The sequence below is a fragment of the Varanus komodoensis genome, unplaced genomic scaffold (genome assembly GCF_004798865.1).
Source record: "Varanus komodoensis strain SLA01 unplaced genomic scaffold, ASM479886v1 scaffold4, whole genome shotgun sequence".
In the NCBI taxonomy this organism is placed as follows: Eukaryota; Metazoa; Chordata; class Lepidosauria; order Squamata; family Varanidae; genus Varanus; species Varanus komodoensis.
The window spans coordinates 13,335,656-13,351,269 of record NW_025335941.1 but is presented as its reverse complement, the minus strand read 5'-3'; the positions used below and the strand labels follow the sequence as shown (position 1 = coordinate 13,351,269).

The 15,614-nt window shown below is 38.2% G+C and overlaps 1 protein-coding gene across 7 annotated transcripts in view; it reads right to left on the bottom strand.

Moving 5' to 3' along the window:
* HLCS (holocarboxylase synthetase) overlaps window positions 1-15,614 on the bottom strand; it is a 126,351-nt gene that overhangs the window by 29,251 nt on the left and 81,486 nt on the right. For all 7 annotated transcript variants that reach the window (XM_044441395.1, XM_044441392.1, XM_044441394.1 and 4 more), the window contains exon 7: window positions 723-790. In XM_044441395.1, coding sequence (XP_044297330.1) covers window positions 723-790 — 68 coding nt within the window. The remainder of the gene's footprint in view (window positions 1-722; window positions 791-15,614) is intronic.

Below are 15,614 nucleotides of genomic sequence, written 5' to 3'. Positions count from 1 at the left end.
ACAGTGTCTCTATGGCCAAGGCATGTAGCAGCTAGAGAAAACTTCCTGGAAGAAAACCAAGGGAGCCAGTCTCTTGGTATCTAGGAAATCTGTCCTTATATGCGGAACTATCCTAAGGAATGAGCTTGGTACAGTTGTGGGGAGAAATATGCCCTGGATTTGCCCTCTGATATTGACTTGATACACTGAAATGGTCAGGGGAATCATGATCCCATGACAGCTGCAGCTTTTCCAGAACTAGAATCAGTGCCTGAAGTGGAACCTATGACACCACTAGTAGTAAGGGTGTTTAGCTTTGGTGCAAGCACAGTTGTGAGCTCATCCTGATTTGATTCTTCAGGTGGTCTGTTCCTTTTTGCTCTTTGATCCTGGTCCCCAGGCCTTAATGAGATGTTTGTTTCATGACTTCTTAGTTTTCCCTTAACAGTCTTAGTTTCCAGTGGGGCTGCCAATTGCCTTGAAGTTTTTTTGTTTTTACTGTGATGAAGTGGTAAGGTAGATGAGAAAGAAGTGAACAGCTGAAGACACAAGCAGAGCATGTACAGAGAAGATGGGTGAGATTCCTGTCTAGAATTTAGCTCTGGAAAGTCTAATGCTGAATCACAGAAACGCTGAAGAATGATCAGTATGAATGAACAGAGTTATCTGTAGGTTGTAAATTTGTGTTGCTGACTCTAAATAAAATACCATCTCTCCACCAGCACCGAATTACATCAGCTTACCTCTGCCCTGAGTTTGGTGAACTGCAATTGCTATCAGACCTATTTCCTGTGACACCTTGTACATTAACCTGCAAATGATATATAAGAAAAAAATTTGTTAGAACAGTGTGTGACTTTCATAAAAGTATTGTAGAAGTTGTGTGTCACTGTTTCAGCTATTGGTCAAAAAGGCCACAGAAAAATGGAAAGGCAGACTTATAAAACATTTCTGAATGAAAGTATCAATCCTTTGATGATAGATGAGAAAGAATTAAGATTAAATACAAATAACTGTATTGCCTACACTTCTTTTTGAAGCGCTTACTCTCACTAAAGTGTGTCACTATCTTCCAGAAGTGACAACTGGCAATTCCAAACATTTGTTTCTACTTATAGCAAATTCATGGCTGTACTCCTGAATACAGCAACAGCAGCAGTTTCTGATTATTTAAAAAACCAGTATGGTGGCAATAAAGCAGTTTAAAAGAGACACTTATCCCTGGAGAACTAATTATGATTTAACTATGGTAAATAAGCCTACACCTTCTGAGAGCTCTAGAGAACATTGGCTTATTTTAGGGCTGTGTTCTGCTTTTAAAATTATTTCATTCTAAAGAATACAATTTCCCTTCTGGGGATAAATAGAAACTAATGTGTAATCAAATGGCACCAAATAAGTCAGTGTTGCTTTAAATAAATATTATTGTGGGAATATCCGTTAAGCTGTGTTGGTAATATGTGAACGGTGCTAAGGATTCCACCCCCCCATCTTATTTTTAAGTCTCAAAAGGAGGGGATGTAGAAAATAGATGGTATGTCATTAGACAGTTTGGTCGGGGCTTAAAGTAGGAAAAGGATGAAAGCCTGGAAACTCCATTTTCATGCAAAGATTTTGCACTTAATCTAATGAGAGTTCCATGCCACAAGCTGTAGTGGAGTAACTGGTATGCAAAATAACTGTTTCTGGACTTCAGAAAATTCAAGGACCCCTAGAACTAAGCTAGTGACACTGAGAAGCAAAGTTGTAAGCACAAGTGCACCCTCTACTGCTCACTGGAAATTAATGGCTGGTTCCAGTGGTTATCTAAGGTGCCTCCCAATTTACTTCTGCCTGGAATTGAAGAGTGATATTTTATAAATAGTTCTGTTAGATTTTAAAAAAGCATAAGGGATGCAGAACATTATCCAAAATGTTTTTGAACATCTCTCCATAACAGTTCAGTTGTTCATATAACTGTAAAGCATTAAGTTATTCCGAAGGCCAAAAAAAGGGCTGTTAGTAACTACAGATAGTTGAACCACAGAAGTGGTAATGTGATGGTTTCTCACTAATGCAAATATTCATTGAGAATCATTTTTCTAAGTAATGGCCAGAAGATCTCTTTGCCATTCCCACTTCCATTATACATTAAATATAGCTTGATAATTATTGCTCTTGGCCACCATGAATTGCTTATTGAGTCCATCTACCATCAACTATTGCTGTTAAAAGTATATTTGAGTTGTGCTGGAAGCTGGAAGAAAGATTTTGTGAAAAGTTCTTTGTATCCATTCAGGTTTAATATTGTCTTCTAGAAACTCCATAGGTTAGAGTCAAACACTGCTTCAGCTCCAATGCCACATTCATCTTACAAAAAAGGAAAGCTAATTTAAATGTGGAAATGGTGCTATGGACAGATTATAAATATAACTGAAGCAACTGGCAATTCCTCCTCCTTCTGTCTAGGCTCTACATAACAGGCAAGTCATATGTTATACATCTGAGAGAGAGAAAAAATCAGGGAAGGAAAGTTAGTTATGACCCCAAACACAGGACTGTGGAACAACGATGTGATTAAGGAAACATATGCATGGGGTTGTTAAGTGGTTTGGCTGGAGTTACTAATGACAAGACTGAGCCCCTGTGCTACTGAAGGCCAAGAGGAAATTCTGGAAGGAGGGATACAACATAAAGAAGTTGCTAATACCTAGACTGAGACTACTGGAGTCAGACAGATTTATTTATGCTATCTGAGATAACTCTAGGGGCATTAGAGCGCAGCTCTAAGACCATAATAAATTGCTTGTGAATTTTATAATTTTTTTCCTCTAGGTTTCAGAAAATAAAATTGAAAGTTTCTGTGATAGAAAGAAGCAATTGTAAACCATTTTACATTCTAAATTACCTTAGTCCTGCATCTGTATCAGTACAAAAAGGAAAACAAGAAAGATATAATCTTTTCCTGAACTAACCTTATCTGCCAAAGTAGAATGCAAGCTTTTGAGCCTCACAGGACTCTTATTCAGGCAGAAATGAAAAACAGAGAAAAGAATCTATGCTGGTATTTAAGCTTAGATTTAAGTGATCACATTAATGAATAATTATAATTATTTCATGTAGTTGATGTGTTAATACCAAGTTTTACCACACCCAAGACATGCTATTTATGGTTCAAACAATAAACTACATACATGTTGATGGTTCAATATGTAATAATAATACTATTTATCAAGCATCTAAGCACTGCACAAGAATAAAACAGGCTAAGACAAGATGCACATGGGAATGAGAGTGACACTAACTACAACCCTATTCAATTCCAGTACTTAACTTTTACTGTCAAAGTTCTTGCTTTGAAAACTTCATTTTTCAAAGCCCACACACAAGAAAACATTAGAAAATTATCATTATTATGTTATCCATACCACCATAGGAATTTCTGTTAAAGGGTATAAAAACTGTATTGTAGTAACATGATTACTACTACCCTGGTTGTTATTACTTCCACCCTCAAATGGGAGACTAATGTCTTTGATTTCCAAATGGTACTTCAGCTTAATGTCCAATTGCAATTTTACATCAAAATGTTGAATCATTAAACCTTAAACAGTCAAGGTAAAATAGTTAAACCCCAAAGAACTTCTGAAACAGTGTTCTGCAAGCCCATTAAGCATTTTATTTCACAAAAATGCTCAATATAGATTGAAAATAGTTAACCAAATTTCATCACATCCAAAGATGCTTAGTCTTCATAGCCAATGAATGACTATTACATCTATTTAAAACTGGAACTAAAACCATAGAAACTATGTTTGACTAATGTTAATGACCTGACATCCATAAATTTCATTGATGTTGTGGTTTTCAGACTGAAAATCTCATTAATGTACCCTGCTGTGTTATGGTATTGCAGAGAATTACAAAAAAGCAACATTACATTCCAGATGTTGAAAAACCTGGGGTGGGGGTCAGAATTCACTTTTATCATCTTTATTTTGGGCCATTTGAAAACTCTTCTCTTCATATGACTTTAAAAAGACCATGCTTCCATTTACAAGGCATGTCACAGGACTGCAACAATTTGCATCAAATATAGTATATTTCCTTTACTAAAATTTTTTAAAAAGTCATTCCAGTAATATTAATAGGGCCGACTTACATTAATGCTGCAATCTTAAACACACAATAAAAATAAGCTCCACTGAACACAAAGAGACTTACTTCTCAATAAAAATGCACAAGATTGCACTCTGCCATGAAATAGAGTATACCAGATCCCTAGTACAGTCTAATAATTCAAGTGTATCTGTGTGGAATGAGTTTCTCCTTACTACATCGGACTCTTAAAATTCTCCAATGCTCAGTACATGGTGATTGCTTCCTCATAAACTGACAAGTAGCACTACACATATTGCTAAGAGTCAGGAAATTTAAAATACTGTTAGCAGCCCAATAACAAGGACTAGATTTTCCATACTTCTAATATTGTGACAATTTCAAATGTGGGGTTAGCCTGACAAAAGGTTATGACTCTGCCTCAAAATGCATGTGCAAGTGAAGGACAAAACCAACAGACTCTTGTCAGTCAGTCACATTCATAACAGTACCCATTGTTTAGATACTGCCTCAACAGAAAGGAAGCCATGATTTAATAGAGATACTTACGGGACTTCTGGGTAATAGAAAATTATGCTATCTTGGACTATGGCTGAAAATAGGGTATCACAAAGGAGAAAGATTTCTTGATGCAGCTAGAATTATATCTGCACCATAGAATGCGTACTTCGTTCACAACTGAATATAAAGTAACATATGGGACTCATCTATGTACTGATAAGTTGCAAGATTTTAAAGGTAACCTTTATGTCTGTCATAGAAGTCAAGAATGCCTATCATGAAAGCTAGACATTAAATTTTCCTCCCAGTAGTGGTCAGAATTCTAGTGAAAAGCAAGGCAAAGGGCAGGGTATAGAAAGTTGTCACTTCATATACTTCATATACTTCAGTTAGCTTCGAATTGGGAAAGACAGGATTTGTAAGAGCAGTCTGCGGTGGAACAAAGCCAAAGGGAAGGCTTCATTCACACATGTTAACAATCCTCCATGTGCAATCCTTCCCACTCCTACCAAATTGTGCTCGCTGTGGAACATGTTGACATGTATTTCCAGGATGATGTGTTGCTTACTTGCAACTGTAGTTCTTCCTGTAGTCATCTATGTACTCACATATATGGATGCTATATGTCTGTCTGGAACAGTATTCAGAACATTCCAGTGCTAAGCAGAGCTTCTTGACAGGAACCTTGCCCCCTTCCTCTGCAAACATTCCAGGTATAGGTGCCACCTGCATCACTGTTTCAGATCTGCTGGAGCAGTGGGAAAAAACTGCAAGGCATCAAGCAGGGAGGAAAGGTGGGTTGTGTGAATGCACAGATGGCCACCCAAAGAACTACAGTTAAGGTAAGCAGTCTGTCCTCCTTCATGGACCCTGTCTCACATATATGGGTGATTACAAAGTTCAAGAGTTACTGGTGGAGGGAGAGGTCATGCAAGGATTGAAGAAAGAACAGACTTGAAAGAGGGATCATTTCAGGTTCTGCCATCTAAATGGCAGTGCTTGATGAAAGTGGATGGTTTAGCCCAAATGGCTATGATATGAGAGCCCTGGCTAGGGTGCTAGTAACTCCGGCTCGGTGAATGGTAATTGGAGTGACGGAGCAGTGGATGCACTAGTCCTAGAGGCTGAGTGGAAGGGTGAGGAACAAAAGTGATCATGTATCACCTTGTTTGTTGATACAGAAGATAACAGTGGCATTGTCCCTTACAATTTGGGCAGGATTTCCTGTACTGCTGGCCTTGAATGCTCAGAGTAATTTTTTCATAGCTAGGATGGTTGATGTGGGGCATGGACTCCCTGTGTGATCAGAGTCTTTTGATCATGAGGGAATAAGCAGTGTGCTCCACAGCCTGAAGTGAAACATCCATTGTTACGTGCGAGTATCCATCTTGGAGCATGGGATGGCAATCCACATAGTAGATGCGGCAGGGAGATCCACCACTTTAGGAACCTTTTGACCTAGGGTGGGAGTGTACAAGTAAGGTGAGGATTTTGATGATCTTTTTGATGGCTGAAGTGTCTGATGAACCAGAACTGAACCAGACTCACACAGAGACAGGCTAACAGACTGACTACTGTAATTGAGGCCAAAGGCCTTAGAAAGTGTCTTAACTACACCCATTCAAAGAGCCCTGTTGTGCTATTCAGCAGCATATAAATCTAGAAATAAAGAGTTGTAAGATACTAAAACGATTACATTATAGGAAGTGAGTATTTATCCTCCCAGTGTTGCCATTTCTTTGTCTATGTGAGCAGTTCACAGCCACTTAACACTCATATTCCATCTATTCAATCCTATACATAAAGGGAGTGGTATAGAGAAAGAAAACAGTGAACAGATACTGATTCTTGGATCTTATAACTAAAATCATGTGTGTGGGGGGGTATTTTCATTTATTTTTCCATTACAATGTAAGTAAACTCATGATTGAGAAGTATAGTAAGCAAATAAAATAAGAAAGATTCTTTTAAAAAATGAAAATGTTTTGAAATCCCCTTGTTCTCTCTCGTCTTTGTTGGTAATTCTTTATATTACTGAATTCCTGTGGTCTTGAAGTGAACAGAATAATGAATTTACTGAATAAATGGGTTCTTTAAGTGCAGAGTTTTGAAATTTTACCATTAAGTCTGAACTAACCTTTCAGATTTTACTGGCATTTCAATGGCTGGTTAGAGCCTTTTCCTGGCAGCTTTGGTTGCTTAAAATGTTCTGTTCATTTGCTCAATATTAACAATACTACTATGGGATTGAATGCAATGGTGTTATTCTGCTACATCAGTGTTCCTCAACCTAGTTCCTTCCTGTTGTGTTAAATGAAAACTCCTCATTGATCCCAACCATGATGACCAATTGCTATGCTTGTTTGATACAAACAGGATCATGTTCTTCATGGTCTCTGTGACTCACTCATATAGGTTTCCGTGCCAGCACAGAACAGCATTTAGAACATGCTAGGGCTGAACAGAGCTTTTTGGTAGGGGGGCATGCCTCTTCCTCTGTGCTTATACTCAAGGCATGGCCCCCACCTGCACCTTAGTTCTTTCTTTTCTACTGTAGTAAAAGCATTTTGTAATGTCTTCTGCCTCAGGGACAAAACAACAAAAGTTGTTTCTATATTCAGTGTTTTCCATTTTCTTCCTGCCCTTGGAGGAATTAGCAGAGTTTTTCTTCTTTTTTCTATTCCATTTTTCTGTGTTTTTCTTTCTTCTCTCCTCAGAACCTCATGACTTGCAAAGCCTTCTTCAAAGTGCTCTTGCTGCTGTGGAAGAAGTCAAATCCAATTCTGAGTGCCTTCTGTGTCTGGGAAAGACCCAGAGAGAACTTCTTGCTCCCACTGCAAGACCTTAACTAAACAGGCCAGGAGGAACAGACTGGTGCACCTCCACACCCTTCTTTGGGAACAAACTATGAAAGTAGCGGACTTGACTGCCCAATGCCATCCTAATCTTCATCCATTCTTGGCAACAGTGCCACCCTCCTCATCTAATTTCATGGAAAAGGTGCCACCCAGTTTGACCCTCCAGAAATATTCACATGTCTAGTACCAATAGTTTGAGCTGTCTATTTGGATCAAAAGCTCTAGACCAGCCCTTTGGAACCCATGGTCAAAACCAGCAAGATCACTTTTTATTAAATCAAATTAAATCTTGTTCAAAATCCCTGCAATTAGGGTTTTAGGGCTGAGAACAAGGAAGAAAAAGTCAAGCCTGAAGTTCAATTCTTATACTGAAATAGAATGTTTATCGGTTCTAACTTAGTTGGCTAGACCTCCAACACCACAACCACTATTTTGTCTACATACCTCAGTGCTGGAGAAATTTAGAGTCCTGGATGATCTCTAATGACCCAGTTCCATTTCCAGCAATAAATCTCAATACTTTTCTTCAGCACTGCACCACTGTCCACACCACACATCTCCTTGCTGATACTGGTCACCATGATACTAAGAAACTTCTCTGGAATCAACAGCTCCCTCAAAAATTTTCCTAAGACATCACTCCAATCTCCCAAGAGATGACTATGCATGCTACACACACACACACACACACACACACACGCGCCATTACAGATCACCTCCATATTACTGTAATAACAACTCCATTTACTAGAAGGCACCATTCTTCTGAGGGTACCAATTGTCCCATTTACTATTAGCACTGACAATTTTGCCCTCCATACTTGACAAGCTCAAAGCCTCCAAAATACAAGTTTCAGTTTCAAAGTTGCTCTGCTACCTTTTTGATGTTGTGTGTCAGCAGTCTGGTTCCATTTTGGTTCAGCTAGAACCAGGGGTCCCCAAACTTTTCCATCAGGGGGCCAGTTGAAAGATGTCAGTGATGGGCGCGGGCTGGAAAGGTGGTGCCAGCGCTGGGCGCGGGGCGTGCGGGGGCACGGTGCGAGGCAAGGGGAGGTGAGGCAGATGCGGTGAGGGGAGGGCAGGGCCGGGCAAGCGCCACGTGGCGGGCACACGAGGCAGCAGCTTGCTCGCTTGGAGATCGTTTTCTCTGAGCGAGCAAACAACTGTCTCCCCACACGTGGGGCAAGGTGGGCAGCGGCGGGTGCAGGCACGCACACAGCGGGTCCAAATGGGCATGGCGGGCCAGATAAATTGGCATGGCAGCATGGCTCCGGCTCCCGGGCCATAGTTTGAGGACCCACAAACTAGAGCCTGTCTCTTCTCCACAGGCCCAGCTTGTCCCAAAATGTTCCCCAGTGCCTAACAATTCTGAATCTCTTATCTCGACATCACTATCTCATTCATGCACTGAGACTCCTCAGCTGAGCCTGTCTAGTTTGCTCTGTGTATGGAACAGGTAGCATTTCAAAGCCACATTGGTGGTCCTGTTTTTCAACCTTCTACCTAGCAACTTAAATTTGGCCTCCAGGACATTGTGAGTAAATTTCCCCATGTCACTAGTACTAATATAGATCTCTACCACTAACTCTACTTGTGCACTATCTAGATGGCATGTGATATCTACAAACTTCATGCCAGAAAGGCAATTTATCATGTGCTGTACACATCCATCACACTGTGGGTCTAATGATCAAATCTCTTAGTATCAGAAGCCTACAACTGCTGCCGTAGCCTCAGCTTTCAACACAGGAGAGAACAGTATTCAAATATCCCTTTGAGGAAAAGGTAGCCTTTTTGTATATTGAAATTTAAATATTAGATGTACATCAAATTGTTTGTAGAGCTTTATGTTCAAGCATCCTGGCCACAGCGATGCATGCAATGGTAACCTCAAGACTGTACTATTGCTGTTACGGATTTAAATGGGGCTGCCCTCGAGACTGATTCAGAGCTGCAGCTAGTGGAGAATTTATTAATGTATTGTTTTACCCTTCAAAAACCAGAGCCTTCTGGGTAGTTTACAAGAGAAAGCAATAAAATAAATAGCAAAATGCAATAGAAATGTCATACATTTAAAATAGAACACAATCAAAAGAGTAAAGAGACCAAAAAAAGTAGCACCAATGCAAAGATCTAAAAATGAACTAACATTTTTTAAAACTGAAGAGCTAAAAAGTCTGGGAAAATTAAAAGGTCCTTACCTGTCACTAAAAATACCACAACACAGGGGGCAGTTAAGCCTCTCTGTGGAAGACTTTCCACAATCTGGCTGCCATCATTTCATGGGGCACCTGGAAAAGGACCCCTAAGGATGAACTTTGGATCTGGGCACATATATATAGGAGAAGATGATCCCCCAAGTAACTTTGCCTCAAGCCATCTAGGGCTTTGTGGGTTAATACCAACATTTCAAACTGGATTCAGGAATGAACTTGCAGGTAAATCAATACACACTAGCATAATGTAACTATATTGGCCAGTCTCCATTAACAGTCTTTCTGACCATTTCTAGAGCAGTTGAAGTTTGAAGACTTTTTCAAAGAAGCCATACATTTATCAAATTACATCAGTCCAAACCAGAGCTTACCAAACAGTAGGTAACTTGCTGTCTAGATAGAATCATAGTTGGTATATTAGCCGAAGTTGATAAAAGACATTCTATGCCACAAAGTCCATCTCTAACTCCAATGATAATGCTGGATACAAGAGCATCTCCAAACTACAATTCTGATCCTTTAATGGGAGTACAATCTCCTCTAGAAAAGGTTAAATATCACAGAAACTTGAATGCAACTGCCAGATAGCTTAGTAGAGCACTTACTGCGTATATATTATTCCTGTGTGGAAATCTCTGCACCAACTGCCAATTAGCTACTGAGCCATGTTTAAGGTGTTATTACTCGTTTATAAGGCTTTAAACAGCTCAGGACCAGGGCACTTGAGAAACCACCTTCACTTGTAACCAGTTTATCCAAGAAACCACCTTCACCCGGTCTCTACAGTCTGAAAGGAAGGGCATGCTGACAGTGCTGCAGTATACTCAGGGGCTTTTGGCCATGGTACAGAGGAACTTCTCAAATGATCTCACCATTGATCTCATCATGAGCTCCCAGTTACTTCTACCAACAACTAAAAATGGTCAGCTAACCCTCATGAGATTTTATTTTTTAAATCTTTGCTTTACTGTTTTGATTATTAGCTTTATTGTATTTTAGATTATACATTATCTAAAATACCTCCCTCTCTCTCTCTGTGTGCATGCACAGCAGGCAAAACAAGCTTTGCAGACATTGTTTAGTCCAAGTCACATTTATGGAAAAGCCTTTTCTTCTTAATTATTGCTCCACAGCTTACAAAATTACTATAAAGTTTTTATTCTAAAGTCTTGTAGATATTCTAGAAAAAGACAGTATTAAAATTTTATCAAGTCTATTTTAAAAGAGGTTAAAAAACTTTTTTAGAATAAATTAATATATAGCACAAATGAAAATTGCTGTGGATAAAGGGATTTAAATATCACGTTCAACTTTGGACAATTCAAAATATTCCAGATACATTTATCTTTCATTCACTGTTCACTTTCTTCCTGAGATCAGCAACAAAAGACATCCATAGCAGTTCCTTCTCTGATGAAAACATCTGTCTTTTCACATGGGCCACCAAGAGAACTTCACCTGCTAACAATTTCTCATTACTATAAATCTAAGCTGGATTCAATTTAATGATCTAAGTCAGAAACTTTGTACCATATTATCAATATATTGCTTGCAATTTTTCAAATAATTTAAAAAACTCATTAAACAGTATGGTTTGGGACAATGAAATTCTGTCTTGTTTGTATACAAGACCATTCTTACATGCCTTAACATATGCCTTTCTTAAACCTTTCTAGATACATTTTAATAATTTTAGGCATTTTTATTAATTTTGGAATGCAGATTACGCAGCATGACCCTTTAAGATAAAAACAACAGAAGCAAATATGAATCTAACATTGTAGATGCTATACTTTTAAGTAATGCCCTAAAGCTAGCATTCTCAGTGGGAAAAATACAGCATTATGTCTTAAGGTTAAGACAACTGAAATATGAACATACTAAAATGAAAAGCTGAGTATTCCTTGACCTCAGTGACTGTTATGATTGGTTTCATTCTAAACTGCAGTGTAAAGAGAGAGAAGAATGAGATTCTCAACAGCCAGTCCCACAAGTCATTCTAAATGCCTGTAAAATGACATATGGAAGATAAATTCAATAGCCTTTCCCTTAAATAACAATAGCAAGGATTTATCTTCAAGTTTGATATTCTAGACCCACAGTACTAGAAAAGTCTGAAATGTGGCAATTGTACAGAGTCCTTCTACAGCAACTAATCTGAGGTACATTTTAAACTTTTTAGACAAAAGAAACTTGCTTTCATACATTTCTGGTATCTGCACTACTGTGGATTGTGTACCTCCCAGATTCCAGCTTTCTCAATTAGAGTGGACAAATTATACACTAAAATATTTTAACTATTTCCACACTATCTAGAAAGATAGACTGTGGTACATTCATAGTCTAAGAAAAGTCTGAGATGGTAATTTATATCTAATTAGAAAAAAGGAACCATTTCAGCATAGAACAAAGCAAACCACACATGAAACAGAATATTAGTCTACAGGTGTTTGTTTGTTTGTTCAGTCAGTCAATTTCTTAGCTGCTCTTCAGGTCCATAATATTCCCAAAGTGGTTCACAGTTCCACTGTCTCTTCGAATTTCCAAGAGTTCTAGAAAAATATAAAGGCTAAGCTCCATTTTCCTTATAAAGAGTTTACATAAAATTAAAGTATTATCTAAAATAGAAGCTGAACATAAACAAAGACATTAAGAAGAACTCCACAATACTCAGCATTCACTCTTGCAAAGCAGGTAGCAAATGATCTTTTCCAAAATCCTTATTTATCAGAAACATTTCATTATTTCACACTTGTGTAAAACCATCAGAGCAATGTGGGTACTGTGATAAGCATGTATGTACAAAAGGATTAGAATGCTATCCTTCCAAGTGCATGGTAAGATGAGAAAACATTCCAGTGTATTTTCAGTCTGAAAAGGGTAAGGCACCCTTTTACAATGCGCAGGGGTTGTGTCAACAGAACAGTCTTAGCAGTCATCCATCTTTTACAACTACACAGCTGTTTATTAGTCTTCAGACACACACAGGGGTTTTCATCCTTTTGACTGCAAAACACCAATGAAAATGGCTAAAAATACAAATAATTCCTTTTCTTTGGTACTACTTATGATATGTAGCATCTTTGTTATATAGGATTAAAAAAAACATTAAGACTGCATTCATTTCTTTACAAATTTACCTGGGAATTATGTCCCATTCACTTAAGTAGTATTTGCCTCTGAGTAGACATGCATATGGCTGTGCTATAAATCTGTCTAAATGCAATGGAAAACTTTGGGGGTTAAATTTTGCACCTTTGTCTGGACTACTGTCCTGCCATTATATGACAATTCCTTGCAAATGAAAGAGCTCAAATACGAACAAGTGAAGCTCAAGGTATGATTCTGATTCTACACGTTGAAAAACAGCCTTATTCTGCTTGGAACAATTCAGAAGCTGCAAATGCATGCTTTCTGCTGACTCTTATGGGATTTTTTTTAAGTATCACATTTTTGCCTATGTTCAGATGTGGAGGGAATTAGGGAATCTGCAGGCACAGTGGCCTTATGAAGGGATCATGACTGCCAAATTTCATAAAAATAGAAACAATGAGTTTTGTGCTATGCATTGAATATTTCAATTTTTTAAAGGGAAATTCTGATCCTTTTTTATTTCTCAGGAGATTTATATGAAATTCATCCTGTCTAGGGGGATCAAACCTAAGAGGTTTGGTGACTTTGGTAACCTAACCTATTCAGATGAGCAGGAACAAGGATTGTACATGTTGTGATGCAGCTGCAACCCAATGCATCCCCTTTTGGGATGCAAAAAGAATGCAATTGGTCCCCTGTGATCCTTGTAGATTTTTCTTCTGAAAATGACAGACATCTTAGAGATGTTCCTAAGAAATGGCAATATATGGAAAAAAATGTTCTCCTGAGCAATTTATATGAAAATGGCACCTATCAAATGAGAAGCCTGAAGGCTAGAAACCTACAGTGTTTCAGAAGGATAGGTTCAGGAGCTAGGGAATTATAATTATTACTGCAAAACAGTTTAAGGTCTCTCTCTCACAAAGCTGATGGAGTTGGAAGAGCAGAGATCTCAGGGATCCACTGCTCTCTTTCACTATACTGGGAGGGGGAACCCCTGGTAAAATCTACCATATGATTAAAAAGTACACCTGTCAATCACTAAGTTCCATCCCCCTACATCAACAGTTAGAGCAGGATCAGGCAACTTGGGAAAAACATGTGTCGCCACTACAGAATCCTATCTTTATGCTTTAAAACTGCAATCTTTGTGTTTCAAAATTATTTCTTTGCCTGTTGCCCATAGGGGCAGATGCCTCATGGGAAGGGGGACAAGGGGCAAAATGGATCTTGTGTGTCCATGCCCATGTGTGGTTTAGAGAAAAGAAAGCAGAATATCTTAGCTTCGGAAACACAGTTTGTCTTTCCAAATCCAAATGATGAAGACTCTTGTAGGTCCAGCTGCAATTCTGGTCACTTTGTAGGAAAGTCATCTTAGGAAGAACTAGAAATGATCCAAAGGGGGGCAATTTGGCTTGAGTTTCAGCTAAATTAAATGCACATTCCTAAAATGAATTTGGACCTCCCCAATACAATTCCTGTTCACTGCAATCTCCTTTGCATCTACTTTTAGATAGTATGCAAATTTATTATACCAAATATAACAAATACACCCTACATTAAAAATTATACAAAGAAAAATTAAAATAACACCACAGTAATATGACATGCTACTAAAAAGGTATTCCTGTTTTGCATAGTATTAAAATAAGTTCTTTGAAAAGGTATGTTTTTGCTTTGTTAATTAAATCATTTTTGCTGATGAGTGTTCCTTAGATAATTTTGAAAAGGTGTACCATGTATTATTTTGGCTTGTTTGTGGAAATGTACAGTTCCATGTGCAGAATCCAACATTGCTCATCCCCTAGCAAAGCTAGCACCTTTCTGGTTTGTGTATGGCCATCCCTCCCAATTCCATTTCAAAATAGCCCCAGTGGAATTCCAATTTAGTACTTCAGGCCCCCAAATAAGCAGAAATGTCTGTTTCTGGAAGGGAACAGATTAGTGGTGTTCCTTATGTGACCTTCTTCCTTCCAAAAATATTTTTTTTAAAAATTGGCTCATTTCCAGTTGCCCCAGAATGCATTTTGCAGGCATTGGCAGATGCCTAGAGAATGGAATTGGTAGGGCTGGCTGTATCACAAGGTCAGTGTTGGATTCTATGATTCTTAGAAGCTATTTTTACATTACTTACTAAGAAAACCAGTAATATAGGATTTTGTTTTAGTTTATATGTGAAGGTTTCAATATAAAGTTTTGGCCTACCATGCAAATCACTGAGGGAGATTAAAACAGTTTCCTCACCCAAAATATCATGTGGATATTTGATGCTGTTTTCACAAAAAGGCCAGGAGGGCAAGGAAACACAAAATGGGATCTGAGGATATAGCATTGTAGTTGGTATTTCTGGGTATCAAGTGCTAACAAATTCAAAAATCTCATCTTGGTGTGAAACACTAAGGATTTTAGATGGTAGGTAGTCTCTCTGAAGTCATTCCCCTAAGTGACTGTTGGTAAAATGAAATCTCTCTTTAAAACATAACAGTTCATTTCTGAAACCGTCTAGCTGAACTTGAAATGCCTCTGGAATTATAACTGTTAAAGATCTGTTGAAGAACAAGAACTTTTAGAAATATAAAAATGGCATCTGTGGTCACAAAATAAGTGATCCTGGCATTTCACACCTTTCAACTGACTATGTAAAAAAATCATCTTAGGGAGTCAATGCCTTCTATAAGGACTGGTATTTAAATGGATAGTGTTAAAATACATAAGCAGGTTGTAAAGCACATGATTAAAATCACACTGAAAAGAATGACTTTGCTCTTCTTTTCTATCCTATAATTTTGTCAGGTGCATGAGTTTTCTCCAGAACAGACACACTGCATTAAATGTATGTGTTTTTCTTAGTTTTCAAAAGTGTGATAAA